At 55.2% G+C, this 27,663-nt stretch overlaps 1 protein-coding gene across 7 annotated transcripts in view; it reads left to right on the plus strand.

Annotated features, from left to right (window-relative positions):
* The window catches only part of HDAC4 (histone deacetylase 4), a 341,339-nt gene that overhangs the window by 242,820 nt on the left and 70,856 nt on the right, over nt 1-27,663 (plus strand). For 5 of the 7 annotated variants that reach the window (XM_032277722.1, XM_032277726.1, XM_032277723.1 and 2 more), the window contains 5 exons: nt 6,220-6,351; nt 10,727-10,836; nt 15,813-15,929; nt 16,013-16,211; nt 23,680-23,918. In XM_032277722.1, coding sequence (XP_032133613.1) covers nt 6,220-6,351; nt 10,727-10,836; nt 15,813-15,929; nt 16,013-16,211; nt 23,680-23,918 — 797 coding nt within the window. The remainder of the gene's footprint in view (nt 1-6,219; nt 6,352-10,726; nt 10,837-15,812; nt 15,930-16,012; nt 16,212-23,679; nt 23,919-27,663) is intronic. The other 2 variants (XM_032277725.1, XM_032277727.1) reach the window with 1 other exon arrangement.

Consider the following 27,663-nt stretch of genomic DNA (forward strand, 5'->3'; position numbering starts at 1 on the left):
TAAAAAGGCTTTTCCAAAAAAAATTTAGAGGAGCGTTAAGGATGGTTAAATATTAGGCAATTTCTGTGTCAGGAATGGGCCACCTGGTCCTCTGTGCCCATCCTTCCAGCTTTGACACCTGTCAAATCCCAACTCCTTCTAATGTGGAAAATACCCCAGGAGCTCTTAAACTGTTTTCAAATACACATTTTTTTCCACTGTTCAGTGGTAAAACTACACTGAGATTGATGGAGGTGAAATGTTTCCATGGAAAGGATTGAGTAGGAAAGAATGTGTAGGAAAACACACCACCTGCACCGTATTTAAAAGAACCATAGAAGTGATGCGTGCTTATAACAAATTAAAACAAAGTCAGCACAGCCTGAACCCTACTTCCCAGAGATGGCTACCATTACTAGTTTGAAATATATCTGTTCAGATCTTTTTCTCTGCCCATTTGTGGGGGTGTGTAGCTGTATATCTGTGTCTGTGTGTGTATCTGGGTCTGTGTATGTGTGTGTCTGTGTTTCTGTGTGTGTCTGTGTGTGTGTGTCTGCGTATCTGTGCATATCTGCGTTTCTGTGTGTCTGTGTTTCTGGTGTGTTTGTGTGTAACTGTGTGTGTCTGTGTTTCTGTGTGTGTATCTGTGTTTCTGTGTCTGCATTTTCATATGTGTATCTGTTTGTTTCTGTGTCTCTTTCTGTCTATATCTGTGTGCATATCTGCGTTTCTGTGTATCTGTCTTTACGTGTGTGTCTGTGTGTTTCTGTGGTGTCTGTGTGTGCATGTCCGTGTTTGTGTGTTGACGTTTCGGTGTATATCTGCTTCTGTGTGTCTGTGTGTATATGAGTTGCTTGTTAACAAAAATACCTGTTTTGCATTTTATCCTCCACATTTTTAAATTAATATTATATTGTGGCCTTTATTTGATTTCAACATATAAAGCTGAACACCTTTCTCTGTAGTCGTTTAAGACACAGATGTCAGTTGTCACTGTTTTCTAGTTATTTTGCCAGCAACTTTGAGCACCTTTTCTCGCTTGTGCTAGTATTTCTGTACGAAAGGTTCCTGAAAATGGAGCTGCTGGTTCAGAGAGCACGTATATTCTAAAACACTGAGCAAATGGTACCCCCTCACAGCAGCCTGAGAGGCCATTGTCCCCAGCCACCCCCCCCCCAGAGTGGGACAGTGTTGCAGTTCGTTCTAGCAGATTTGGCTGCTGATGAGGATGGCGAGCCTGTTGGTGTTTGAGTGAGCGGTGCTGTCGCTGTCAGTCAAGGGCAGGCGTGCTTCCCTCCCCCCCAGTACCACGTGAGCAGGATGCAAAGGGTCCAGGGTGGCCGGTGCCCCGGAGCTGGGCAGCGGGGCCACCCCAACCAGGGCCTGTCTTCTGAGCTGCCCTATGCCCAGCATCTGGAGCCATGCAGGGTGCGCGGGGCGGCTCCATCATTGCGGAATGGGTGCTGTTGAGTGGCAGCCCGTTCATCTGTTCTTGTCTTGGGCATTGTCTTTTCTTGTTCCTTTGTAGGTATTGTTTATATGTTGTTTTCCATCCTGTTTCTTCCTGTGTTATAGAAGTTAGATTCCAGTCCATCGTTTTAGAATTGTCTTTTTATTTTATTTATTTATTTAGAGACAGACCCTCACTCTGTCACCCAGGCTGGACATCCTCCACCTCCTGGGTTCAGGTGATTCTCCTGCCTCAGTCTCCCGAGTAGCTGAGACTATAGCTGCCGCCACTCCACCCGGCTAATTTTTATATTTTAGTAGAGACGGGGTTTCATCATGTTGGTCAGGCTGGTCTCGAACTCCTGACCTCAGGTGATCCACCAGCCTCGGCCTCCCAAAGTACTGGGGTTGCAGGCGTGAGCCATTGCGTCCAGCCAGAATTATCTTTTTATTTTTACCGAAGTAAATAAACGCACATTCATCATGGACCCCCACGATGTTCATGACAGGAAAGCAGCCGTCCCTGCCTCCGCCTGCCCAGCCTGCGCCATTACAGCGTATGTCACGCTCACAGCAGAACCGCAGAGCGCACCCTGGCTGCATCCTTCTGGTAGAAATTTTTCCGGAAGTTGATCATTTTCTTATTTGCTTAGTCCGCACCTGCCTGTTATTAAATCAGGCCCACGGTTCAGCAGACCTGGGAGACTCTCCACCACACAGCCAGGCACCGCAAGCCGTCTGGTGGTTCCGGCCGCACTTCCCGGTGTGTCTGGACGGTCTGCTCTCCTGGCCTGGCCCCCGCCTCCTTCCCGGGGCTCCACGGCCTTTGTAGCCTCGCTCTACAGCCTCCTTTGTGCTTGCTTTCCTTCACCATTGTGGTCGTGCCTGTCTTCCATCGGCTCTTGAAGAAATCGTGCATGGAACATGAGTTTCTGGGAGTCCTCCTTTGCGGGTAAACCTCTTTATTCTGTTGTACTCTTGGCTGATAAGTTGATTGTGGACAGAAGTTATTACCTGCAGGGTTTTCAGGCCATCGTCTTGCCCTCAAAGTGGCTGTCGCCGAGTCCAAAACTTCTCAAGTCCGCGCCTTTGTCCCCAGAGCCCTGGGGCAGTTTGGGATCCTGCAGGTGGGGGCTTCTCTGCCTCCGTGTCCAGCTCCTCTTCGGCGGAGGGTAGGTCTGGAGTTGGCTGGTGATTTTCTCCACCCTGCTGATTCTCTCCTCTCCTGGCGTTTACCGTATTTGTTGTAGGACCTTTTCGCTCCCATTTTTCATCACTCCCCCTTCTGACAATTCTCCACTTTTTCTCCAGCCCCTTCCTGTAGCACCTTAGTTTTGTCCTCTTGGCTTTATCCTCTTTATTATTTCCTTTGCTGTCACTTTAGGATTTCAGGGAAGAGCAGCGGGAAGCAGGTGCCTCCTTCTCTCTCCAGCTCCGCCCGCGTGCCTTGTTCGCAAGGCAATGTTCTGCGCATTCTCTGCTGCCAAATCAGCGGGTTCTTTTCTCGCTGGCTCCTGGACATTGCATCAGGCCAGCACAGAAATCACCCTCCACACTCCTGCCAGGTGCACACATGTCCCCTCTAAACCCGGCTGCTAAACGGTTAAAGCATTTGGCTCCAAGAGCTGCCTCACCTGCAGCTGACTCTCAGGCCCGCAGTTTAAGTTGGGAAGAGCGAACCTGTGTCCCAGTCAGAACTGCTTCTGGCAAAAGGATGGAGGCAGCTGCTAGGCATTGTTCTGAATTTTAAGCTTGTGATTGGAGTGTTGTATCTGCCTTAATTAGTAATTTACTTGATTGGCTTCAGGAGAAGTGATCCCACCTGCCCCGTGTTCCCTGCGGAGCACACACTGCATTTGGAAGTGCAGTTGGCGTCCTTCCTGCCCTCACCTGTGCTTGGTGGGAGCGACTCTCCCACAAGGCCTCCGGCCTGATGCTTCAGTTCTGTCACTGGCCCTGCAGCCCTGTTGGGTGGAATCTGATTCCTGCAGTTCCTCTGCCTGGCAACTTCGTGTCTGGAATGCGCTGAAGGCCTGCAAGGGCGGTGAGGGGCTGCTGCAGCGGGCCGGTGCACATGCGGCCTCGGCCCCCACCTTGCCAGGTGCTGGCTTACCTGCATCCTCCGCTTTGGCTGCCTTTGGGAGAATGACCGGAGTTACAGACATTGTGCAAGCTTTAAGACACATGCATTGGAATGGCTGAAACTGTAGGTCACTATGTCTTAAGTCAATCTAGGAGACTCCTGGACTGGAAGGAATGAGGGAGGGCAGGAAGCAGGAAGGCTGGCCACCCTGAAAGCAGCAGTGAGACGGGCCTCATGGTGTGCAGCTCCCTCGGCTGCCTTCCAGACCCCGGCGCTGCTCAGTCCTCCCCAGGAAGGCTGCTGCATGTGCCCTGGGCGGTCTCCGGCATCCCCCTTCTCTCCAGGCCCACGTGCTGCTGCTCAACCCCTCCCCTAGCCCTGCATCTGAAACTGCTTATCTGATAGGTTCCTCTGGGAAGTCAAAGTGCTGAATAGCCCACGGGGCAGGGACGAGTGGAGGGCCCCAGCCTCAAGCCATGCTGTCCCTGGCACTGCTGGAATGGTGGCCTGGAGCCTCCTGGTCAGGCGCAGCCACCCTGCAAGCAGAGCCAACCCGGGACACGCAGTCAGCTAGAATCAGGGAGGCCAGGCAGGTGTGCAGGCTGGGAGGCAGAGGGTACGCAGGTGAGGGGACAGAAGGATTCCAGGTGGTGGAAAGGCAGCTGTGAGGAAGACAGGGCAGTGGCACTGTGATGGGGTCGGTGGGGCTGTCAGGGGTCAGGTCAGCCTTGGGAGGGGTGTGGAGCAGAGGTCTGTGGGAGGGGAGGGGAGGGGAGGGGCGAGGCAGCTGCTGTGGGACTCTCCGCACAAGCAGTCTGGGGTCCCCAGCGGGGCTGTGGAGGATCTGCCCGACTGATGACCTGGTGGTGCCGTGATGAACCCCTCAGGGGCTGGGGGAGGCCGTGCACCAGGCCAGCACAGCCAGTCCTCGGCGGCCTGGAGTGACCGTGTCAGGCTCGCCTCCCGATGCTCTGTGTCGCAGGGCAGCCACCAAGGAAGGCCTTTCACACAGACCAGGGACCCTGTGCTCTTCTGTGGGCACACACAGCCCCTGCCTCAGAAGTGGCTCCTGCCCACCATCAGCAGCTCCTGTCCCAGGCCTGGCAGATCCCTGCAGAGCCCACGTGGGTTTCTGTGGAGATGGGGTGGTGGGAGAAGAGGTATTTTCTTGCCTGGTCGTCGGATGGGTTTTCTGGCTTGGCTTTGTTTTGTTTTGTTTGTTAAATAATGGCTAGAAATCTAATGTGGAAATAGAAGTAGACTGCTTGCCTCGGTCGGTTGTGTGAGGTACAGAAATGTGTCCTGGTCTGTAGCCTGTGGAGAGGCCGGCTTGTGGCTGAATCCATCATCTGTCATCATCTGGGTGCCCTGGGCCACAGCACAGAGGCCTGGCTCCCTGCAGAGCGGGCTGAGGCAGCTTCTCACAGCGCATCTTTGGTTTCTCCGGGAAGCCTGATTCGGGAGCTTGCTTCTCCCACGTCTTCCCAAGACCTGCAGAACACCCATCCCTGACTCAAAGCCCAAAGTGGAGACAGCCTGGGGCTGCCCGCATGTCCCAAAGAGTGAAGTCACACGGGGTCTGGTCCCCATCACCCAGCCCATGTCAGTCCTGCTTCCAGGAGAAAGTTCATCTCATTTCTTGCTCTGGAAGCAGTGAACTTACTGCCCCAGAAAGACTAAGGAAAGCAGAAGTGCTGCGTCTTTACAAAAGAGGTAGAATCTCACCGATTTGCAAATCTACAAGTGGTAGAATCTTGAAAATAGCCAAGCGAAAGCTCAGACCTCAAAGGCTCGTGTGACAGCCGTCTCCGCAGGGATATTCTTGCCGCTGTTCTGGACTCTGAAAGCCGGTAGCCTCTCCCAGGCAGCTTTGGGGATTTCTCTGCCTCTGCTTGCTGCCCATTAGATCCCTGCTGCTTCCCAAGGCAGGCCCCGCCCCAGAGGTTTGGGTTCCAGATGCAGATGAGTTGGGGACTATGGTGGGCTGGAAGGTGCAGATTGCCACACGGCTCTGTCCACACAGGCAGAGCTGTCCACGGAAACCAAACCATCCCCAGTACCTGCCCCCTGTGGCCAGGTCAAAGGCGTAGCTGGCGCAGGTGTTGGGATGGGCTCTGCCGAGCCTCACCAGGTGGGGGCGGGACAGCAGCCTCGCGCTCTGGAGGCCTCACTGACTGATGTAGCCGGAGCGATGCACAGGTGAGCAAGAGAGCGTGCAGCTTAGACGTCAGCCTCACATCCCTGGGCCAAGGCCCTCATCCCTGTTTGTCAGGCTTTCTCTGATGTTACAGCAGCACAGCTATAAAGTTTGGGGCGAATTGTCTAGAAGAGCATTCGTTACGAGACGTCGCCGTTGACTTCACACCTCACCAGCCTCCTGCCACACCCAGTAAATCAGGTGGTCAGTCATGTTCCCATCTGCTGGTAAAGGCAGTAGTGGCAGGATTCTGTGAAGACACCACCAGCGCTTGTATACTGCTGTGGCCGCAGAAATGCACCCGAAGCACCAGAGCCATTGTACTGGTTCTGTGGGACTGAGGAGCGGAGGTGGAGTCCCCTGCATCCGGCGTTCCCTTCACTCTCCGCTGCAACAGCACGGCAGCATTGAGTGACTGTATTTACCAGTGTGCGTATGCTTGAGCACCCCCAGGGTCACCTGGAGCCCAGTGGTGTCTGCCTGGCTGTAATGACATCTCCTTTTCGTGCAGCTTCTGAACCGAATCTGAAATTACGGTCCAGGCTAAAGCAGAAAGTGGCCGAAAGACGGAGCAGCCCCCTGTTACGCAGGAAAGACGGGCCAGTGGTCACTGCTCTAAAAAAGCGTCCGTTGGATGTCACAGGTATGTCAGCCGAGCAGGTACACCGCCCCGCTGCCCTCTCCACCAGGCCTTAACTGCCAGAGGCGGTTTCTCTCTGGAGCCTCTGAAAACCCATGTGTCTTCCTGACGCTGTCAACCCCCAGTGTGCTTCTGTTCCTGTGGTGCTGGAAGTGCCAGGCCCAGGGGACCAGGCTTGGTGACTCCTGCGTGTCTAGGCCAGGCCCTGCCCCCAGCGTCAGTGACTCAGAGCTGGTTCAAGTGGGACGCAGGTGCATGAGGGTGCCCGGCTTGGCGCTGCAGGAGATGCATTCAGGAGCTTAAGTGGAGGCTTCTCTGAAGGCGGGTCCTTGTAGTGGTGAATCTCACGTCCCGCCCTGTCCTCTGCTGCCCCTGACCAGGGTCTGAACCAGCATTTTCACATCTTCCCACGCCAGAGCACCCATCAACCCGGCAGAGGGAAAAACAGCAGGCAGTGAGGTTGCTCCAGCTTGGCCCTAGCGACGGGTCTCGGTTGGCCCCATCTAGTTGTGGACACGCGGAAGGACAAGACTGGGCAGAGCCCCATCCTGAGGGTGCACCCACCCCTCTTGAGTGCACACCCCCCCATCCAGAGGACCAGCCACCACCAGGGCACACCCCCTCGCCCCACTGCTCCTGAAATCATTGCACCAGGATAAAGGGGCTGCCTGGGGATGGCCTGGAAAGAGGGGAGGCGGTGGATAAGTTTGCACAACAGAGACAGTGGATTTGAAGGCCAAGGCTCAGGGTGGCTGGTCTGTGAAAGACGTGGTTCCACTGGGCAAGCTGCTGACCTGGGGAAGGCTGGGGGGCTCCTGGTGCTGTGCCCTGTGTGTGTGAGCGTTGGCATCGTACACGGACTCTGCTTTGGCAGTGAGATGAGAGAAGCCCTGGCCCTAAACAACAGGGCCCTGCCCGTGCCTGGTGCCCCACCCTCCTCTACTTCAGGGGGTCTTAGCCCCGGGCTAAGGGTCTGGTTGTGGGTACTTGTGGATTTGCATTAGAAAGTGTCTGACACCTCCACGCCCAGGGGGATCTCCGTATTTGTCGTTTCTCATGTCACTTCTTTCCTCTGGCCATGGTAGTACAGACCTTGTATGTTTTACCAAGTCTAACTGACAGGAGGGACTCAGTTCGAATGAGGAGTCACATGAGTTACAAACTTTTGAACACCATTGCAGCCTCATTTCCTGAGAGCGGTGTCTCGCTTGGTCGGCTCCAATGGACATGTGAACCTTGGCGGTGTTTTTTTGAAGTGTGCAGTGGGTGAGACGGAGCCGTCAGCAAGCTGCTTCTGAGTGTTAAAGCCGGTGTTCCCGGTGTCAGCCAGTGACTGCCGAGTGCTGTTTGTGAGTCAGCCCTGGGCCGGACACAAAAATAGTGCAACAGAGTCCTTGCCTGGAAGGAGCTTGTGATCTAATTTGAGCACACCGAAGATCACACGCTAGGCCGCCCAGGAATCACACGTGTCAGGGCCTGGTCAGTGCTGAGCCGTGTCATAGAGCCCGTGAGGCCGCCCAGGAGTCACACGCGACAGGGCCTGCTGGTCAGTGCTGAGCCGTGGCATAGAGCCCGTGCTGAGGGACCGAGGGGCTGAGAGATCAGTACAAGCCCCTCTGAGCCAGCACAGCTCTGCCAAAGGTGGCATTTGTGCTGGGACTTGGCGGATGAGTGGGGCAGGGGCAGAGAGGCAGAGGGTTGTGTGTCCCCTGACCCACACAGGCACAGCACCAGGGAGCTCCCGCAATGGGGAGGCTGCTCTGAGTGGAGCCAATTTCCAGAAGGCAGGGATTAGGGGTTCTAGGCGGGGCGGCCCGCACGGAGCAGTGAAGGCAGTCACAGTTCTTGGCAGAAAGAAAGCCAGGTCGGTATTTTGCTGCTTCTCAGTCACTGATTAAATTGGTGTCTACGTAGAGCACAGAGAAGAAAATGCGTGCCCATATGTGCACTGTCCGGAAGGACTCTTGCCCCTTCTGCGTGCTCCCCTGCAGCCCGCGCCCTGCGCCTCTTCCCCCCTCCGCAGCCTGCGCTCTGGGCCTCTTCCATCCCCCAGAGCCTGCGCTCTTTCTCCCCCCACCGCAGCCCGCGCTCTGCGCCTCTTCCGCCCCCCAAAGCCTGCGCTGTTTCTCCCCCCACCCCCGCAGCCCACGCTCTGCGCCGCCTCACGCAGCTGAGCTCTCAGCCTCTTCCTGCGCCATCGTGCCTCCTTCTCCACTCGATGTCAGCCACACACATTTTGTGGCACCTCTAATGGTGTTCCCATTTTGCTGATCTAAATAACACTATGAAGACTGTGCATTTATACTAATTTTGTTAGACCTATTCCTGGAAGTAGAATGCAAAATAATAATAACCTCAATGAGTTAAAAGTGGGTAGAAAGTTAGATGTGTAATTTTTACTGCCCCAAAAAGTTGTCTTGGCCCCCCAGGCACATGCGTGATGGTGTTTTTCCGATGGCACAGCTAGGAGGAGCCCATTTCAAGGAAGATTTGCTGGATCTTGGTGTGTAGCTGGAGACAGGCTGACAGCAGAGAGCAGGGGTCTAGGGCGGCCATGCTGCCCACACATGCGGCCGAGGTGGGAGCGCCGGGGGCCTGGACAAGGCGGGTCCTGCTTTCTTGAGTGAAATGCAAACACCAGCTTAGCACAGGCGGCGTTCTCAGAATGCCCACTCACCGTGCAGATAAACATGGCCTTGGCAGCCAGCGAAGCCGATCTCTGGATTTAGTGTCTGGTGGAAGTGAGAAGGTGAGAGGGACAGAGAGAGAAAGAGGAGGGGACAGGGCGGGACCCAGTCCTGTGTTCGTGATCCGTGCCTGGGACAGGGAGCTAACCCCTCACTCATTTGAGCTGCAGGAGCCATGGGAAGCAGCCGGAGTAGGGCTTCTGGGTGGACACAGTGGCTTGCCCCTGGGAGGTTTAGACTGCCCAGTTGTTGAGGCCAACATGTACCCAAGATGGTCCTGGGGGGCCGCGTGGGTGACAGAGGAGGCGAGCCTTCGCTGTCCAGCTGGGTTAACTCAGGTATGCAGACGCCCTTCACAGCTCCCTCAAGTCACATGGCCTGGACGAGTGAGGTTGCTGCTGTGTGCCTCAGTCTCCTCTTCTGTGCAACGCAGTCATGATGGCACCTTCCTCGTGCAGTGAGTGAGGGATGGATGAGCTAACACAGGCAGAGTCTGGAATCAGGTCTGCCGGCTGGGGGAGCTGTGGGTGGCTTTTCCTGTTCCCCCGCCCTCCTCATCCTGCTCACTGCAGCTTGGGCTGTATTTGTCCAGTCGTCACCTGCAGCCTGTGTGAATACCACGTCAGTCAGCACGAGTGGGCACCTGCACCTTCATGGGCTTCAGGGACCTGGGCAGCCAGCAGACCGTGGAGGAGGCTATGCTCGGGGCAGCTCCAGTGAGCGGCTGCTTGGGGAAAACACCCCTAAACCTCCCCTCCAGTGTCCCCACGTGCCCCTTCCTTCTGACCTGCACATGCTGGGCAAGTCTGGGGTGGGGGTGAGGTTCTGAGCCCCCCAAGTCATGGCCGAACAGTAGACTCCTAAAGTTTTTGAGGCAAATAGGTCATGTTGTGTTTTCTTTGGAAAGCCTTAACCAGATGATGCCATTGTTAAAAATGCCGTTAAACATATGAGGAGCCAGATGAGTCCTTGTGTGACTATTGAGAGCTGCAGTGGCCTCCCACAGTGGGTGTGTATGCCCGAAATAGCAGCAGGCTCCTTCAGAGTTGAAGGGACCTTTGGATTGGACGTGGCTGCTTTTGGAAGTCACATTCAGTGGGAGTGGAATCTGGTCTCATTAACCAGGGTCAAGCCACCCGTATGGATAAGGGTCCTCTAAGACTGTCCGAGCGTGCGTTTCCAGTAGCACTGATGGATCCCAGGAGACACCAGCTCTGTTTTCCCCTGATGCTTGCTACGGTGCAGGGAGATGAGAGGGTTCGACTCAGCAGTCACGCGGTAGGCTGCTTTATTCTGAACTGAGCTTTTGGTAGTGGCACAGGAAAGTTGACCTTTTGCTTTTCCAGATCACTCAGCTTCTGCATTTCCTGGTCTTCTGTGGTTAGGTTATTAATAAATGTTTAAGGATTTATCTTTTCGGTGTTTAAAACTATCTTGAAAATCAAACAAGGTATAAAACTGATCAATGTGCACGTCCTAGAAGAAGCGAAGTCAGCGGCAAAACTGAAGCATCAGAAGTCGGCATCATCCTCCCGTTTTTGAAACTGTGGCCGTGTTCTTTGTTGTTGGGACTTCTGCCTGCCGCGAGCTAACGAGCAGATGCGTGGAAGGCACCGGGCACTGGGACCGCAGGTCAGCCCGGCCCGCCCTCCATTCGGGTGGCACTCACCGGGGTCTTTCTGCCTCCGCAGACTCTGCCTGCAGCAGCGCCCCCGGCTCCGGGCCCAGCTCACCCAACAGCTCCGGGAACGTCAGCACCGAGAACGGGATCGCGCCTGCCGTCCCCAGCATCCCGGCGGAGGTCGGTACAAAGCGTTTGTCCCGCGTCCTGCAGCGCGTCGGGTTCGGGGGGCGATGTGCTTAAAATGACCCCTCCACACCTGCCCTTCACTCTGCACCTTCCTGTGTGGGGTGGGAGAAAGCGACCTGTGCACTCTCCAGAGAAGGACGCAGTTGGAGGTTACCTCCCGCCTCCCCTTCAGCACAGACGCCTCCGTTATTACGGACGTGCTAGTTCCCGCCACACTGGGGACAGCCTGAGCCTGATCCTGTCTCCTGGCCTCTTCCAGAGCAGAGTTCACTAGACAGTGTCACAGCATGAGCCCACCATGCATGGCAGGCGCTCTAGGCGGACAGGACCCCTGCTGCCCAGCTTGATGTGGTCTCCAGCGCCTTGCAGGTGGCTGAGAAGCCATGGGCACGTGGGTATAATTGCTAAGTGAGACTTAACATTTTTGTTTTGTATTGAGAAATACACAACACAATGTCCGCCAGCAAACCATGTGTCAGCCGACTGGAGCGTCACCTGTGGTCAGCAGGGCAGGGCTGGCCAGAGCCACAGAACGGAGGCTTCCCAACCTTCATGGGCGCCAGGCATCTCAGACCACAGGGCTTGGCACCCCGGTCTCCTTCCCTCATCAGACCCCAAGTAGTGCCACGGTCTGAGAAGGATGTTGCTAAGCTAGAGTGGAGTCAAGGGCGCTCTGGAGTCCCCGTGTGGGAAAGACGTCAGAGGCCCAGGAGCAAGGTACGAGTGGCGCCCTGGCTGGCGGGGTCGCGCCTTGACCATACCCAGAGCCGTTCCAGGGCAGCAGGTCCCAGGACCTCACACCGTGTTCCTTGAGCTCCTTGGCGCCCCCTGCCTTTATCCCACACACGTCTCAGGCACCTTGTGCCAGGCCCAGGGACAGAGCCAGGCAGGCAGCAAGGACCCACCCCCACCCTCCACACTGTGCCCCACAGAGGAGGAGAGGCCACCCCCAGGGCACGGGGAAGAAGAGAGAGACAGTCCCACAGGCTGAGGGGTGCCCTGGGCATGAGTGGGCCTGACCATAGGGCAGGCGTGGGAGGAGAACGCCTTGGCAGTGAGTTTTCTAATACATTGAGCGGGAATTCCTGCCTGCTTCATGGGGCAGAGTTCTACTGAGTGGGAGGTTCTTTGTGAATTCTCTCCAACTTACGGAAGGCTATAATTTATTAAATATAGTTATTGACTTTCCTTCTTAAATATTTAGAAATGAATCCTGCCCTTCCAAAGCACTGGCAAATCTTAGCTGGGCTACAGAGGCATGAGTGTTTAGCATTTTCAGTTCAAATTTCAAGACCGTTTATGTATAAACATTTTTAGAAACTAGGGTTACTGCTAGGAATGAATTCTGCACTGCCGCCTCAAGGCTGCTTAAGCCCCATTTTCTGTCGTTCTTTTCCTTCGTACATCGATTTCTTTTATTACCTGTCTTCAGCCTGCTAACGCCAGCACTTACGTAGCTGATCAGGAGTTTGAACAGTCCTCCTCTGTGTGGCTGCGGTCATAGCTGAGGTCTGCCAGCAATAAGTCTTAGAATGCAGCCTAGAAATTACTTCTGTCCTGCGAGGTTCACACGGCCGCCTCTTGTTGACTGTGGTCCTAGATACACCTTTGCATTACAGGGCACTTACGGACATGGCAGTTAATGTTGGAACAGTGCCGCGTTGGGGTGGCTCTGCCTCGTTCCAGCTCTGTGTTAATTTTTACAAATCCTGTGACACATAAATGAAGTCACTGGAAATTAATAGAACGTGTGGAAGGAGTTACGGGAAACTGAAGGGGTGCCACGGTTCCTGCTCCGTGTCAGATGTCCAGGTGCCCTTTATGGGTGTCGGTATCACTAGAGTTGGACCGGTGTCTGAGAACGCCCATACTTTTTTGGCCAGGGGCTGGTTCTCCATTCTCATGTGATACAGAGGCTGGTGAGCCTGCCCATCGGAGCGGGCATCTCAAGTGGATGGGGGCGTGGGGGAGCAGAGGCCTCCCAGCCTGACTCTCAGCACTGCCTTTTCTGTTCACTCTGGGCCCCCTGGAAAGACTGCCGTACCTTGAAGGTCCCCCAGGATCCAGGGAAGCCCAGCATGCCCTGCACCTCCTCCTTTACCAGGGAGGAGGCAGGGCTCTGAGAGTGAGGGGGCGTTGTCCAGGTGCTTAAGGGGACAGCTCCTCTGTGGCCGCCGCTGCTGTGATTTACACGTGTGCCTCCATGCTTCGCATCAGGCCTGCGGACCTGGCCTCTGAGCACAAGTGGAGCTCCGGGTGGCCCCAGCCCCTGAACGCCTCCCACAAGGCTGGCCCCGAGACAGCAGGTGCCAGGACGCCTTGTGATTTCTCGAGTGGATCCATCGGCATCTCACGGAACACATTCTCAGAAGGCGCCTTCCTTTCCAGAAATGGCTTTAAAAACCTTGCTTACAAAGGAGATCAAAACTTTGCAAACATGAGAATGTCTCCTTATTTTGTTCCCATTGTGCTTTTCCGGAAATCACGAGCATTTTCTCTACAGCAGAACTTACTGATAATTCTTTAACCTTTGACCAAAAAAAAAAACGTGTCTAGGAAAAATGTTTGCACCAGCCCTTTCGTCATTAGTGATACAATGTAACATGTGAGCAAATCGAAAGGGAGATGCGGGGTTTTCTCTGGGGCGAGGTGCGTTTGCCCCTAAGCGAGAAGGCTGGCTTTTCTGTTCTGTGGAAACAGCCTGAGCGTAAGTGTTTGTCAGGAGAAGCGTTTCTTCCTGTCCCCGTGGACCACTGGTGTGTCTTTTGGGAAACGTCTCTCCAGATCCGTGCCCACTTTTCTGTGGGGCGATTCGGGTTTTGCTGGTGAGTCGCTGCAGCTCCTGTGTGTTTGGATACCGCTCCCTCGTCAGATGAAGCGCTTGCACACGTTTCTCCCTTTCCACAGGCTGTCTCTTCACTCTGGTGATTATTTTCCTTTGCTGTGCAAAAACTTTTTAGTTTAGCAGAGTCCCAGTTGTCTGTCTTCATTTTTGTTGCCTGTGCTTTTGAGGTCTTAGCCATAAATCTTTTTTTTTTTTTTTTTTTTTTTTTTTTGACGGAGATTTCCTCTCTTGTTGCCCAGGCTGGAGTGCAATGGCGCGATCTCGGCTCACCGCAACCTCCGCCTCCTGGGTTCAGGCAATTCTCCTGCCTCAGCCTCCTGAGTAGCTGGGATTACAGGCACGCGCCACCATGCCCAGCTAATTTTTTGTAGTCTTAGTAGAGACAGGGTTTCACCGCGTTGACCAGGATGGTCTCAATCTCTTGACCTCGTGATCCACCCGCCTCGGCCTCCCAAAGTGCTAGGATTACAGGCGTGAGCTTTCGCAATAGCTGAGAGGCAGAATCAACCTCAGTGTCCTTCAGTGGATGAACAGATGGAAACTGCAGTGCTGTACGCAGTGGAATACTATGCAGCCATCAAAAAGGATGGACTGACATTTGCAGCAACATGGATGGAACTGGAGGTCTTCATGTTAAGTGAAGAAAGCCAGGCGTAGAAAGACAGACCTCACATTTTCTCATTCATCTGGGGGAGCTAAAAACGTTGATGTCAGGGAGGTAGAGAGTGTCATAGAACCGGTTTATCTGTTCATTATTAATGTTCACTTCTGGTAAGGGGATTTCCGTCTGCCAAACCCCACTAGCTAGCATTGTTACAACATCTTTCGTTCATTCTCTTTTCCTGTTCATTCAGCAGACGCTCCTTGAGTAGCTGCTGTGTAGGGGATATAGTGGTGACAAGCTGTTGTCCTTTTTAGCAACATACGTTCATTCTACAAGCAAAAGAGGTTAAATATCAGTGACCCTTCCTGTGTGCCTTCTAATATTTACTCCTGGCTTATATTTGCTTCATCCAGGCCTATTCTTTAAAAGCTACACAGTTCTAAAACCTGTTTTCCTAACTTAAGGGATCATAAACAAGTGTCTAAGTAATCACCAAGATCGTTCCCAACCCCCCGAGTCCCATGTGCCACGTCCCCTGTTCTGTTAACACTGAGGCATTGGAGAGGCCGCCTTGCTCTGCCCTGCCTGCTGGGTGCTCAGCCCCGCGGTCGAGGTTTCGTGAGCACCAGGTCACCTCCTTAGCTTTCCTAACATTATGTCCCAGGCATGGGGCTCTAGGGTCACAGGTTGGCTGGTTTTTCAGATTTTCCTGACCGTCCTCCCCTCCGTGAGCTCCGCAGTCGCCAGTCCTCACCGTGTGCACTTCCCACTGTCGGCTGGGCCTGCAAGCTCTCCGTGCTCGCCCTCATCTGCCCACATGCGGCTGGTGTTGTCTTCATTTCCTGCCTGTCATACAAGCGGTTGTTTTATGATTTTCTTTTTAATTTTTGTGGGTACACAATAGGTGGATATATTTGTGGGGTACGTGAGATGTTTTGGTACAGACATGCAATGCGTCATGTCATGTCATGCAAAGTGTGGGGTGTCCCTCCTCTCAAGCCTTTATCCTTTGTGTTACAAACAACCCAAGCATGCCCCTTTACTTACTTCTAAATGTACAACTAAATGTATTTTCGTTTTGGTTTCTGCCTTTGATGTTACGTCTGGAAAGACATCCCCAACTACAAAATGACGTAAACTACATTATGCTAGATTTTCTTCTGATTCCTCTGTGGTAAATAATCAAATTGAATAGAAATCCACGAGCTGATGCCGGAAAAGGTGACAGAAGAACTTGTATCGGGGGGCGGAAACGAACCCCGAATTGTGCTTCCGTGTGACAGAGGAAGAACTCATATCAGGGGGCGGAAACGAACCCGAATTGTGCTTCCGTGCCGCGGCACGTGCTGAGCTCTCACCCCTCATCGCCATCTCACTTGTTCCACTGCGTGTACGCTCGGAACACATCGGAATGCAGCGCAGGCCGCCACAGGTGTTTTCACTGCTGCTGTTCTTGGTGGGTACTGCTGATGTTTGGCCATGACCCACCGTGACGGTCCTTGTGTGTTCTGTCCCCAGACGAGTTTGGCGCACCGACTTGTGGCGCGAGAAGGCTCGGCTGCTCCGCTTCCCCTCTACACGTCGCCCTCCCTGCCCAACATCACGCTGGGCCTGCCTGCCACCGGCCCTTCCGCTGTAAGTCACCCCCGGGGGTCCCTGTGGCGTGGGGTGGCGGTGGTGGGTCCTTCCTCCTGAGCATCCCTGGCTGTGCTTTCCAGGGCGCAGCGGGCCAGCAGGACGCCGAGAGACTTGCCCTCCCCGCCCTCCAGCAGAGGCTGTCCCTTTTCCCGGGCACCCACCTCACTCCCTACCTGAGCACCTCGCCCTTGGAGCGGGATGGAGGCGCAGCGCACAGCCCTCTCCTGCAGCACATGGTCCTACTGGAGCAGCCCCCGGCACAAGCGCCCCTCGTCACAGGTGAGCACAGGTGGGCTCGGCCGCTGTCAGGCTCTGAGGCTGCCCCCTCTCCGGATGGTGCCCGGCCCTCGCCCACTTTGGAGGAGACAGAAAGGCACGCCTGCCCCACCCCGCAGTTCCCAAACACACATCCCTGTCATGTCACGTAGCCACCGTGGCTGCAACGCATCCACGCCTCCCTCCCAGAGTCAGGTAGACGGAGTGAAAACAAGTCACTGCCCCTTTCTCACCTCTCGGGAGAGGTCACTCACTGGCTCTTCCGATTTGTGTTTCTGACTGGGCCACGCTGAGCCAGTGCTGGAAGCCCCGAACCGACTCCTGTGGTCAGTTTCCGTTACTGGAACTTTTTTCAAATGTGCCCCGTCTCGGGGGTGGCCCGAGCTCGGAAGTTTTTCTACATTTAGAAAAATACAATTCAGAGAAAAATAAGAACTTCCTTATGAAATTGCATAGCATCAGCAGTGTGAAAGTGTCACTGCAGAAATGAGGGTGCCCCGGCTGGCGCAGAGGCTCACACCTGTAATCCCAGCACTTCGGGAGGCCGAGGCAGGTGGATTGCCTGAGATCAGGAGTTCGAGACCAGCCTGGCCAACGTGGTGAAACCCCATCCCTACTAAAAATACAGAAATCAGTCGGGCATAGTGGCAGGTGCCTGTATCTTAGCTACTCATGAGGCTGAGGTAGGAGAATAGCTTGAACTGGAGAGGTGGAGGTTGCAGTTGGCCGAGACTGTGCCACTGCACTCCAGCCTGGGTGACAGAGCAAGACTCCGTCTCAGAAGAAATGAGGGAGCACCTACCCCTTGCTGTGCGGGTCATCATTGTACATCTTCATAGCTTTACGTTCGGCTTCCTGGAAATCTCTTGTTCCTGGTGAAAAGCTAAAATAATCTCAGAGCTGCGCCTGTGAAACTCTGGCGGTGAACTTGGTGAAAACTCAGGAGCTTGGTGTGTTGTGGGAGGCTGCGCTGCGGGGTGCGCGGGGCTGGGGGCTGGCCCGGGCGGGCCTGGGCCTCTGGTGTGACTGGTGTGGGGGGTTTCGGTGTTTTCTTGCTTTGTGCTGCCCGTGTGTTGAGACAGAGAGGATCCCTCCTTACTCCTGCTTCACCGGAAGCCGCAAGGGGCCACCTTTGTTTTATGCCTGGGCCCTTTTGCTTGATTCTCCAGAAGCTCAAATTCGTGCCCCTGCCCTGTTCACAGCAAAGGAACCAGCGTTGTAACCAGGTAGGGGCAGCCCTCACGGCACCTCTCTGCGCCCGGGCCACGGTGGCAGGCACGGGGGTCTGTCTGGAGGAATTTCTCTGAGATCGCGTCTGAGTCTCTTAGATGCTCCAGATCAGCTAGCCTGAGGTTGGGTGGTGAAGGCCACCTGAGTTTCTCTCTCATATCTTTTAAAAATGTGAAATATGCCTGTTGCTTCAGGATTCCTGGGATTCAATCCCATGTAGTACCCACACCAACTATCACTCATCTTCTTTCCTTCTTTAAATCGGTTTGTTATACGTGGTTAGGTAACGTGCGTAGTCTTGTGTATCAGGTTCTGGGAAAACAGCCTTGTTTTGTAGAAGCTGAATGACGGCTCTGCGTGGATCTCCCCTCTCCGAGACACGTGCTGAGCTCGGCATTGCTTCCTCCCTGTGCGGTCAGTCGTCTTGTGCTCAAAGGTGCGGCTTGCTCACTTGCTGACTGTCCGTGGTGCCCTTCCAGGCTCTGTGGCATTGGGGGGGCCCATGCATGGCTGCCCAGCTAGCTCTGGCCTTGCCCTACACCTGTGCCCAGCCAGCCCCTCCAGTTCTGCCCACCACCTTCGAAACTCCGCAAGCCCCGTCTTTCCTGCAGGGCCCCCCGGGTTGCCAGCGGCTCGTCCCGCCAGCACTCTGGCTGGGAGCCTCCAAAGCCAGCGTCTCACGTGCAGCGTCGTGCAGCTGCACAGATGCTCCGTCCCAGCCTTCTCCTGCTCTATGACCCGGGAAGCCACTTATGCTCTGTGGGCCTTGTTTTTCCATCTTGGAAGTGGGCGCACTAAGGGGTCAGCCCCGGTGTGCCTGATGAGGTCTCAGTGGGCTGTGCACTCACGTGCCCTGCAGGTGTGGGTGTTGTTGTGATTGTTGCCTTGTTCTTCTTAACCTGCCACCTCCCACGCTGGCTCATGCCCCCAGCCAGCCCCTGTTCGTCTTCTCAGTGCCTTGGGGCACTCCCTCAGCCCTGACATAAGCAGGGCCCTGATTTGGAACCCACTGGGACTGCCCCATCCTCTCGTGGAAAGAAGCCTCCTGCACAGGTTCCCGCCCTCCAGTGTGTCCTTCTGCAGCCAGCAGACTCTCCTGGAAGGCCTGGCGGCCCCTACGCTGCCTGGAGCAGTACCAGCCAGGTCAGGAGCCGCCAGCCATGAGGAGCCGTGAAACTGAAATAAAAAGAGAAAGTCAGAATTGGAATTCACATTCTCAGTGCCATGTGGACCACATCCGGTGCACGGCCGCTGCACTGAATGTCCTCCTTGTCACAGAAGCCCTGGCAGGGCGGCGCAAACCTGGGGTGAAGTCCCAGCGTGTCAGCAGGAAGCCCGGCCTTGCTCCAGGAGCCTCACCGCTCCTCCCCAGTCCGGCATGGCAGCCAGGCCGGGGGGCTCAACGCTGGACCAGGCCGCAGCCGCAGTCCTCAGCCCGCTCCCGGCACCGGGGCCTTTTCCCGTTGGCTGTGGTTCCTCCACCGCCTCATCCCGTGCCCCTGTCCTGCCTCATCGGCCCCTTCCCTGGACCACGCTGACTCTTCGTTTCTGTGTTCGGTCCTTTCCCACAGTTCTTCACCAGCTCCTGCCTGAGCTGGTCTCCTGGACAGCATGCCTGTGTTTTCCTAGCCCACAGACAGACCCACCTTCCCGCTGGTAATCGTGGTGCACAGGCCCATAGGATATCAGAGTTGGGACAACCCTCTGGTCACAAACACTTTGAAACAGAGGCCTCTGTGGGTGAGGTCAGTGGTGGAGACCAGAGGGGTGAGCATGGTCCAGGGTCTCCCGGAGCTGCCTCCTACGCACCACACACCTCCAGTCGGCCCTTTCCGCCCTGCTCCGGACAGCCCCTTGCCACTGTCACAGACTCAGTGTGACTCTCCTATGTCCCTGCTTATGTGCTGCTCTAGTACGGCACTCCGCAGATGGCCATTGTGGACTCAGATCTCTGCAGAGTGGCTGCTGCATTAGGAGATTAGTGTCTGCGTAACTAGCCGAGGCAGGGAGTGGAGCTCAGGAGCCCACCGTGGGCGAGAAGGAAAGTGCATATGCAGAGCCCTGTGCTGCTGCTTTTAGGGCGCGGAACTGTGGGCCTGCTCGTGGCCTGGGCAGCCCAGCCGATTCCTTTGTGATGTCCGTGTGGCTGAGAAGCAGGTTGTTGAGAACCATGTAACTTGCTGTCAGGACCCGAGAGACAGGGCCCCCCAAGACCCAGGAGGAGCAGGCGTTTGGAGGAGAAGGCTAGAGACCTGGGCTGTGCAGCAGGTGGGCGTGGGGAAGGCTTTCTAGAGAAGGGGCGTCAGAGCTGAGATCTCACAGTAGGAGCCCGCAGGCAGAGAGGCGGGAGAAAGGCCCAGGTCGAGGGAGCATGTGCCTGCTGGAGGCGGCCTTGTCACAGATCTTTCTAGCCTCCTGGCCACACACTCAGAGCATGCCGCCAGCGTCTTAAGGCTACTGCTTTCCTGAGCTGGCCGCGGAGATCCACTGTTCCACTGTCACAGGCTGAGTGGAGGGTGCCTCTGGCTTCTGTGTTAGTAATTGCATGCCACCGTTTAGGTCTGATCTCCCCTGAAAACAGCGAGTCCTAGGAGGGACTTGAGCACAGCTCGTTGTGGGTCATGTCCCGTCACTGGCACGTTAGGCTGTGGTCCTCGGCCCTGGCCTGGCCCCAGCTCCGTCCCGAGAAGCTCACAAAGATGCTGATTGGTCCAAGTGGGTTCAGAGCATGCGGACTGTGGCTCGGGCAGCCAGGATTGCAAACTGTGAGTTGGATCTAACTCTTGCCTGGCTTACTTCTCAATGGAAGGATTTTAAAGAATTTCACAGAAGCAGCAGTGGAGTACCCCAGACGGATGTTTGAGGACTTAGGCAGCCTGAACAGTTCATCCCGTGTGAACTCATCGCTCACACAGAATCCCACGGCATGAAGACCAGCTCTTCAACCCTGGGTCTGGATCTGGAGAGCAGCCCAGTCTTATTGCTTCTTTTTTCTTGAGTCCCCACACCTGCTGGGGCGTGTCTAAGTCAGAGTTTGCAAACTCTCTAACTAGTTTCGATATTGCTAGGCAGCGTATGCTAAACCCTAGACCCTGCTGGCTGGGTCCATTCCGGGCGCTCACTCAGGAGCTGTCCTTGCAGTGATTGTGATGGCGAGTTGGAGTGTGAGCTTCCAGGGGGGCCGGCCAGGGAGCACAGTTCAGGCACAGCCCCAGGTCCCTCCAGGAGGAGCAGCCACAGGGACATGGCCCTCCAGCACCAGGAGCCAGGTCAGCTGTGGCTCCAGCACCTAGCACAGGGAGGGGCTTCTGCCAGTGCTCCCGGCAGGAAGGGCGGAAGCTGGGAACGCCCTGGCTAAGATGCCCAGTGGAGGGGCCCAGAGCAAGGGACCACTGGGGCCATAAGAGCCAGGCTCTGCCCCCACACCCCTGCCCAGCAGCACGTAGCCAGCCCCTGCAATCAGGTCGCTGACCACAGAATTGTATCCTGATGGACTGGGGTTTCATGCTGGAAAGCCCTTGACGGTATACCCTGAAGCCACGTCTTGGTCTGTCATCAGAAACTCTTGTTCATGATCTCAGGGATCCAAATTGGAAACCACCCAGCCAGCAGATAGCATCGCCACGCAGAGGTCAGGGCACCTCGTTTCAAGGATGCTCAGGGGTAGGCCGTCCGCGTGTGGGGCGACACTGGGTTTTGCTTCCCAGGAGGCAGCGGAGTGAAATTCTGAGTGGGCGAGAGAGGCTGAGAGAGAGGGAAGGGCTGGGCCCTGGGGGGTGGAACTAGAAAAGGAGCAGGGCCAGTCTGCACAGGGGTCTCTGCTCACGTCCATTCTGAAAATGAAGCCCTGTTCCCCTGGGGGCATAGGCCTATGTCCCCAGTGTGAAGGTGGTGGCCTGGGAAATCCCTGGGACCATGCAGAGGGAGGGGGAGGCAGAGCTCTGGACAGGAAGGAGCTGGGGAGGACTGTGCCACCCTCACTCACGCCGCTGGCTCGAGTGCTTGTTCCTGATCATGAGTCCTATGAAGGTGGCCCCTCCTCCCCCTGCTTCCTCCCCTCCCCTACTTCCGCGCCGCCCACCCTCCCCCCGCTGCCACTTAGGGTCAGGCCAGGGCAGGGGACTGTGCAGCTCATCACCGACTCCACCCCTGACTGGTGTGCACACTGAAGCTCTGGGAAAACAGCGCTAAGGAAAATGCGTTTCAGCTTCCCATTGCTTTCTGAGAAGAGACCTTTTCAGCAACTACGTAGCCTTTGTATCCCCTGAAGGCCGCTTTGTGTGGCTGACTTCCTCATTTCCTCCATGAAGTAGTTCAATCCCATGTAGTACCCACACCAACAATTGATAAATTCTGCAATGCCTTCCTTTTGGAGGGGCAGGGGGACAGAGTCTCATTCTGTCACCCAGGCTGGAGTGCCATGGTACAATCTCATCTCACTGCAACCTCCACCTCCCAGGTTCAAGCGATTCTCCTGCCTCAGCCTCCAAGTAGCGGGGATTACAGGCGTGTGCCGCCACACCCGGTTTTGCCATGTTGGCGAGGCTGGTTTGAAACTCCTGACCTCAGGTGATCTGGCCACCTTGGCCTCCAGAGTGCTGGGATTATGGACGTGAGCCACCGCACCCAGCCTGAAATGCCACCTTCAGGATGGTTTACCTTCTCTTTTTTTAGCATTTTTAGGGAATGATTCTGAATGGATTTTTAGTTTTTCACTTTAATTTAGTAGCCAAACATTGATAATAAAATTTAAGAGAAGGTGTCTTTCAGGAAAGTGATGGGGTTGGTGGGAAGGGATGGTGGTTTGCAGAACACCAGGGAAGAACTCTTGGAAAGGTCGTGAAGATCAGGCTTGTTGGGGGGGAGGTTGGTTCTGGGTGTGCTCTTTGTGTTTGCATATCACATAGTATTTCTTAAATTTAGAAAAGCTACCGCAAAGGCACTTAAGCACTGAGAAGCGTGGTTCTCACTGGGAGGCTTGGGCTCCACTAAACCTGACGGCACACCCAGCTGCCCGAAGAACCCCGGCATCAGTGTCCCTGGGGAGGGAAGGACAGGAGCTGCCACTTGCTGGCAGGGCCACCTTGGTGACTCTGGACATCCCTGGACCCTTGCAGCAGGTGTGTAGCCCCACCCAAGGGAAGGGGCAGCAGGTTGCCTCAGGCAGGTGCCAAGTTCCAAAGAATCCCCCACCTCAGGGCCTCCAAGAGCTGGTGTGATCATTTCCTTTGTCATTTCACCCAGTCAGACGCCCTTGACCGGCTCAGGGTCACTTGTACCCTGAGCAGCATTGTTTAGTGTTTACCCCCCTCAAGTTACTAGGGGACAGATATTCATGGAGCAGGGGAGGTGGTTTGGTAAATCCTTTCATCCACAAAGCCATGGAAAAATGCTAAATTACCTAAACCAACAATTTGCAAACATATAGATATATAAATTTATAAATATTTATATAGAGTGATATAGATGAACGAAAAGCATACAGAAGGGAAAAAATGTACTTGACTAGGTAGCATTTTAAATCAGGATTCAGACGCCAGTTATAGCAAGATCATCTCCTGTCAAAATGAATTCTTTTAATCAAAAAGCACAGGGTTGGTGAGGGTATGGTGAAGTGGGCATCCTTTGCTTAGCTGGCAGGGATGTTGGCAAAATCTTTTCTGAAAGGGGTTTTGATGGTATGCCTCCAGACTTTTTAAAGTGTTGATGCCATCTTTGTGCATAAGATCAGTGCTCAAAGAGACCCTTCAAATGACATGGACCCTAAGGACAGTTGTTTTTCCTCACAACTCAGGTAGTCTTCGGAAACAGGCTGGAGGCTCCCGTAACCGTGGCAGGCTTTGTCTGCACACTGGTGCCCTCTCCCCGCCCACCGTGCCGTTCACATCAAAACCCGCCCTTTGCGGGCATGGCCCAGGAGCGATGGTGTGGTGGCTACTCTTGGGAACGGCTTCCTCTTTGAAACCTGCCCCACAGGACTCCTGATGCTCCCTGTACAGACCTGATTTTCAATGGAAAGTTGCCTCCAAATGATGGTTCCTGTGGTCGCAAAGCACCAGCTCACGGCCCCCGGCCTCAGCTGGAAGGGGCCCAGTTAGCGAGCCAGCTCCGAGGCACCAGGGCAGAGCGCCCAGCTGGCGGGCACAGGGTGCGGTTGTCTCCATCACTTACTCAACAGCCCTCTCTCCCTCCTCTCTTCTTCCTCTTCCCCTCTGCTGTTTCTTCCTCCAATTATCTTCAGACTGGTATCTTTCAGGCCTGGGAGCTCTGCCTCTCCACGCACAGTCCCTGGTTGGTGCGGACCGGGTGTCCCCCTCCATCCACAAGCTGCGGCAGCACCGCCCACTGGGGCGGACTCAGTCAGCCCCGCTGCCCCAGAACGCCCAGGCCCTGCAGCACCTGGTCATCCAGCAGCAGCATCAGCAGTTTCTGGAGAAACATAAGCAGCAGTTCCAGCAGCAGCAACTGCACATGAACAAGGTGGGTTTGCTGGCTTGGTGCTCCCAGGCTCCGGAGCGGCTGTGTGCTGTGTGCTTCAGCCCCAGCCTTCAGCACTGGCCCCTTTCTGACCTTGAGGTAGGCCAGGAGGCAGAAAGAGGGAACCGGAGCAGCTGGTGCTCTGGCCCATGGAGCAGGGGCAGGGGCAGGGGGATGCTGCTGGGAGCCTGGGCTCAGGAGCAGTTCACCTGCAGCGGGATACGCAGGGCCAGCACCCTCCCCTGCCAGCCAGTGTGAGTCCACTTGGACGACGTCCTGCCCGTGGGGCCTCAGTGCCCACAAATGGAATCATCTGCTTGGGCAACACTTGTTTCTGGGGTTACCTAAGGCCATTTACTCAACATGTCTTTAAATAAACCAGCAGCCCACAGTGCCCATCTTCCAGGCATCCAGCCCATGCAGCTGTCTAAGTGTAAGCAGAGTGTACAGGGCCCGGGGGCAGGAGTGGTTGGAGTTGTACAGGTGCGGAACTGTAGCAGGAAGCTGAAGGGACACTGTCAGAGGCGGTGCTGGGCCCCGGCCAACCCACAGAGGTCAGCGTAACCCACAGACATCTTGAAAGGCACTCAGATAAGTCCATTTTCAGAGGAGGCAGTAGGAAAGGTTAGTGCTGTGATGCTGGTTAATAGGAAACTGAAGTGCTGAATACGTGTTCATCAAATGCTGGCGTGTGAAATAGCGCATCTTTAAGATACAAGATCAATGAGCTGCTATGAAAATAGTCTAGCATTTCCTCAGAAGGTTGGACAGAGCCACCACGGGGCCCCACAGCTCTGCTGCCAGAGATGAAAGCACGCATCTACACAAAAACTCAGGCAGACCTTCACGGTGACCTGGGGCCCTGTATCGGGCCGTTCTCACCCTGCTGTAGAGAAATACCTCAGACTGTGTGTTTCATAAGAAAAGAGGTCCCATTGGCTCCTGGTTCTGCAGGCTCTAGATGAAGCTTGGTGCTGGCGTCTGCTTCTGGGGGGGACCTCAAGGAGACTTTCAATCATGGTGGGAGGGGGAGGGGGAGCGGGGGCATCACTTGGCAAGAGCAGGAGTGAGGGATGGGGAGGGGCAGGGGAGGGACCACACACTTCCAACTGACCAGACCTCACAGAACCCACTCACTACAGTGAGGACAGCACCGGGGATGATATTCAAGCATTCATGGCATGTCCACCCCTACAATGCAGTCTCCTTCCGCCAGGCCCTTCCTCCAGTATTGGGGGTTAAATTCAGCAGGGACTGTGGACAGGGACACAGATCTAAACCGTATCAGTCCTGATAGCTCTTGTCAGTCGTGATAGCCATGTCAATCACAATAACCACGTCATCTGTGATAGCCACATCAATCATGATAACCACGTCAGCTGTGATAGCCACGTCAATCATGATAACCACGTCAGCTGTGATAGCCACGTCAATCATAACCACGTCAGCCGTGCTGGCCACATCAGTCACGATGGCCACGTCAGCCGTGATGGACACGTCAGTCGCAATGGACACGTCAGCTGTGATGGCCATGTCAGTCGCGATAACCACGTCAGCTGTGATGGCCACGTCAGTCGCGATGGCCATGTCAAGCTGTGATGGCCACGTCAGTCGTGATGGCCATGTCAGCTGTGATGGCCACGTCAGTCGTGATGGCCATGTCAGCTGTGATGGCCACATCAGTCATGATAGCCACATCAAGGGAGCAGCGCAGGCGTCCCTCCTGTGATGCATAGCTGCAGGTCGGCACACTGGAATGTCATTCAGCCACAAAGTGGAATGATACTGGCCCACTGCAGCACGGGTCAGCCTTGAAAGCAGGGGGCCAGGTACCAGAGGCCACATGTGGCATGATTTCATGCCAACAAAACGTCCGGAAAAGACAGACCCACAGAGACAGGATGCAGATTCGGGGGTGCCGGGCCTGGGGTGCTACAGGCAGATGGGGAGCCTTGCCAGGGAAGCAGCATCTCTTTTTAGCGATGATGAAATTCTTCCAAAATCAGGCTATGGTGATGGCTGCGCAGTTCTGTGAATATACTAAAAACAACAAATGCTGTCATTTAAAAGTGTGAATCGGATGGTATGTGAATGACATCCCAACAAAGCTGTTACGAGGAAAAGAGAGGTGAGTTGATAGGAGGGGAGCGTCTGGGGTGACTTTCAGAAGGAGACGTTGAGAAGCCTCTGGCAGATTTGGAGACAGAATCATTTCCCTGTTGTGTCTCTGGTGAAAGTGCCCGCACACCCCGACTCTAACCTGCCCGTTACTCCCTGGGTTTCAGGACGTCCTGGGCGTCTGCCTGTCCGGAGGGTCGGAGTCTTCTGTGGTTTTCCTGAGGGTGAAAACTCGGGGTTAGGATTGGGAAGGAGACAGACTTTCCTAGCACAGATGGATGCGAGTTGGAAGGGGAAGTACCAGGATCCCCAGCAAGGGCAGAGGCAATGCTGTGGGAGAGAGCCCTCCACCCCCACACTGCCGCCTCCTCCAGCAGCCCTGGACTCCTGACACCATCAGCCCCTCCCACCTACCTGGTCCCAATTTCCTTCTCCAAAGCCCCAGGGTTCCAGCCCAGAAGAGCGGTGGGCTCAGCCCTCGCATTGGTCAAAGGGTCTGATTGCGTGGTGTCCAGGCCTGTGGGACTGACTCGGAGAAGGCCCCTGGGAGATGCCAGCTGGCTGTGGCCCACGTGCGTCTGAGCGTCTAAATCATTGCGGGCTGCAGGCTTATCACTGGGGAAACGGGCCCCTTGGGGCCACAGCCTGGCCCCGCTGCCCACTGGGCGCTAAAGAACAGGCGCACCCTTCCCACCCATGTGCCCCCCAGCTGCAGGCCCTCCTCACAAGACACAGGGAGCCAATCAGAAATGGGCGGGCTGCCCAGCAAATCCCTTCATTGGGCCGGGAAGGCACAGGCTGGGGGCGTGGCAGGCACCTGCCAGGCGTCTTCACTCCCAGGTGTCAAAAGCACTTTCACATCTGTCTTGCTAATGCCACTTGGGTTTGTTAATTTATTATGTCATTATCTGAGTGATGGGTAGGAGGTTTGAGGAAGACGGGAAACACCTATTCACATGCATTAGATTCTTGAATGATGTAGCAACCGGGTACTCTCACTGGAGTTTGTTCTGCCATTGATTTACAGTAGCGAGTGACAGTTGATTGAAACGTTTAGACAGAGTTTTCCAGGGACGCCTTGTCTTTCCAGGTAAGACAAGGATCTTACCCAGCGCTGCCTGGCACTGACGTCTCTGCCCCTCCTCTTGGAGGATGGCGGTCCCAGGGGGCTCACTCCCTGAGGACATCGGCCCAGCTCTGGCAGCTGTGAGCCCTCCTGTCCCACAGGGCTGCTCTCTGCCCCTCCTTCAGCCTGTACCTCGGAGGGCAGTTGCTTTGGAGACGTCACTCTGAGAAACAGAAACAGAAGTGGCCTGCTCCTAGCCATGGTGTCCCCGCAGCCACATGCAGCCACTCTAGCTTTCCTGAGGCCGCAGCCCACAGAGCTGGCTGAGAAAACTCCAGCAGGCAGACAGCATCGGCCCCGAGCTGGCTTTGCCCTCCTCTCCGCAGCCTGTGGTCGGGATGATGGCGAGTGTTCTCCAACTGCGTCAGCCTCTGTTGCCCGTGCCCGCTGCCTTGGATGCAGTGGTGTTTAATAATGGTTTGTGGCATGAAGGAACTTTCTGAAGAGAGCACGCCATCGAGGACAGGTGGAGCGTGGAACTCTGCAGGCGAAACTGGCCCACCG

The sequence above is a fragment of the Sapajus apella genome, unplaced genomic scaffold, assembly GCF_009761245.1.
Source record: "Sapajus apella isolate SASKATOON/1434 unplaced genomic scaffold, GSC_monkey_1.0 scaffold10, whole genome shotgun sequence".
NCBI classification, from domain to species: domain Eukaryota; kingdom Metazoa; phylum Chordata; class Mammalia; order Primates; family Cebidae; genus Sapajus; species Sapajus apella.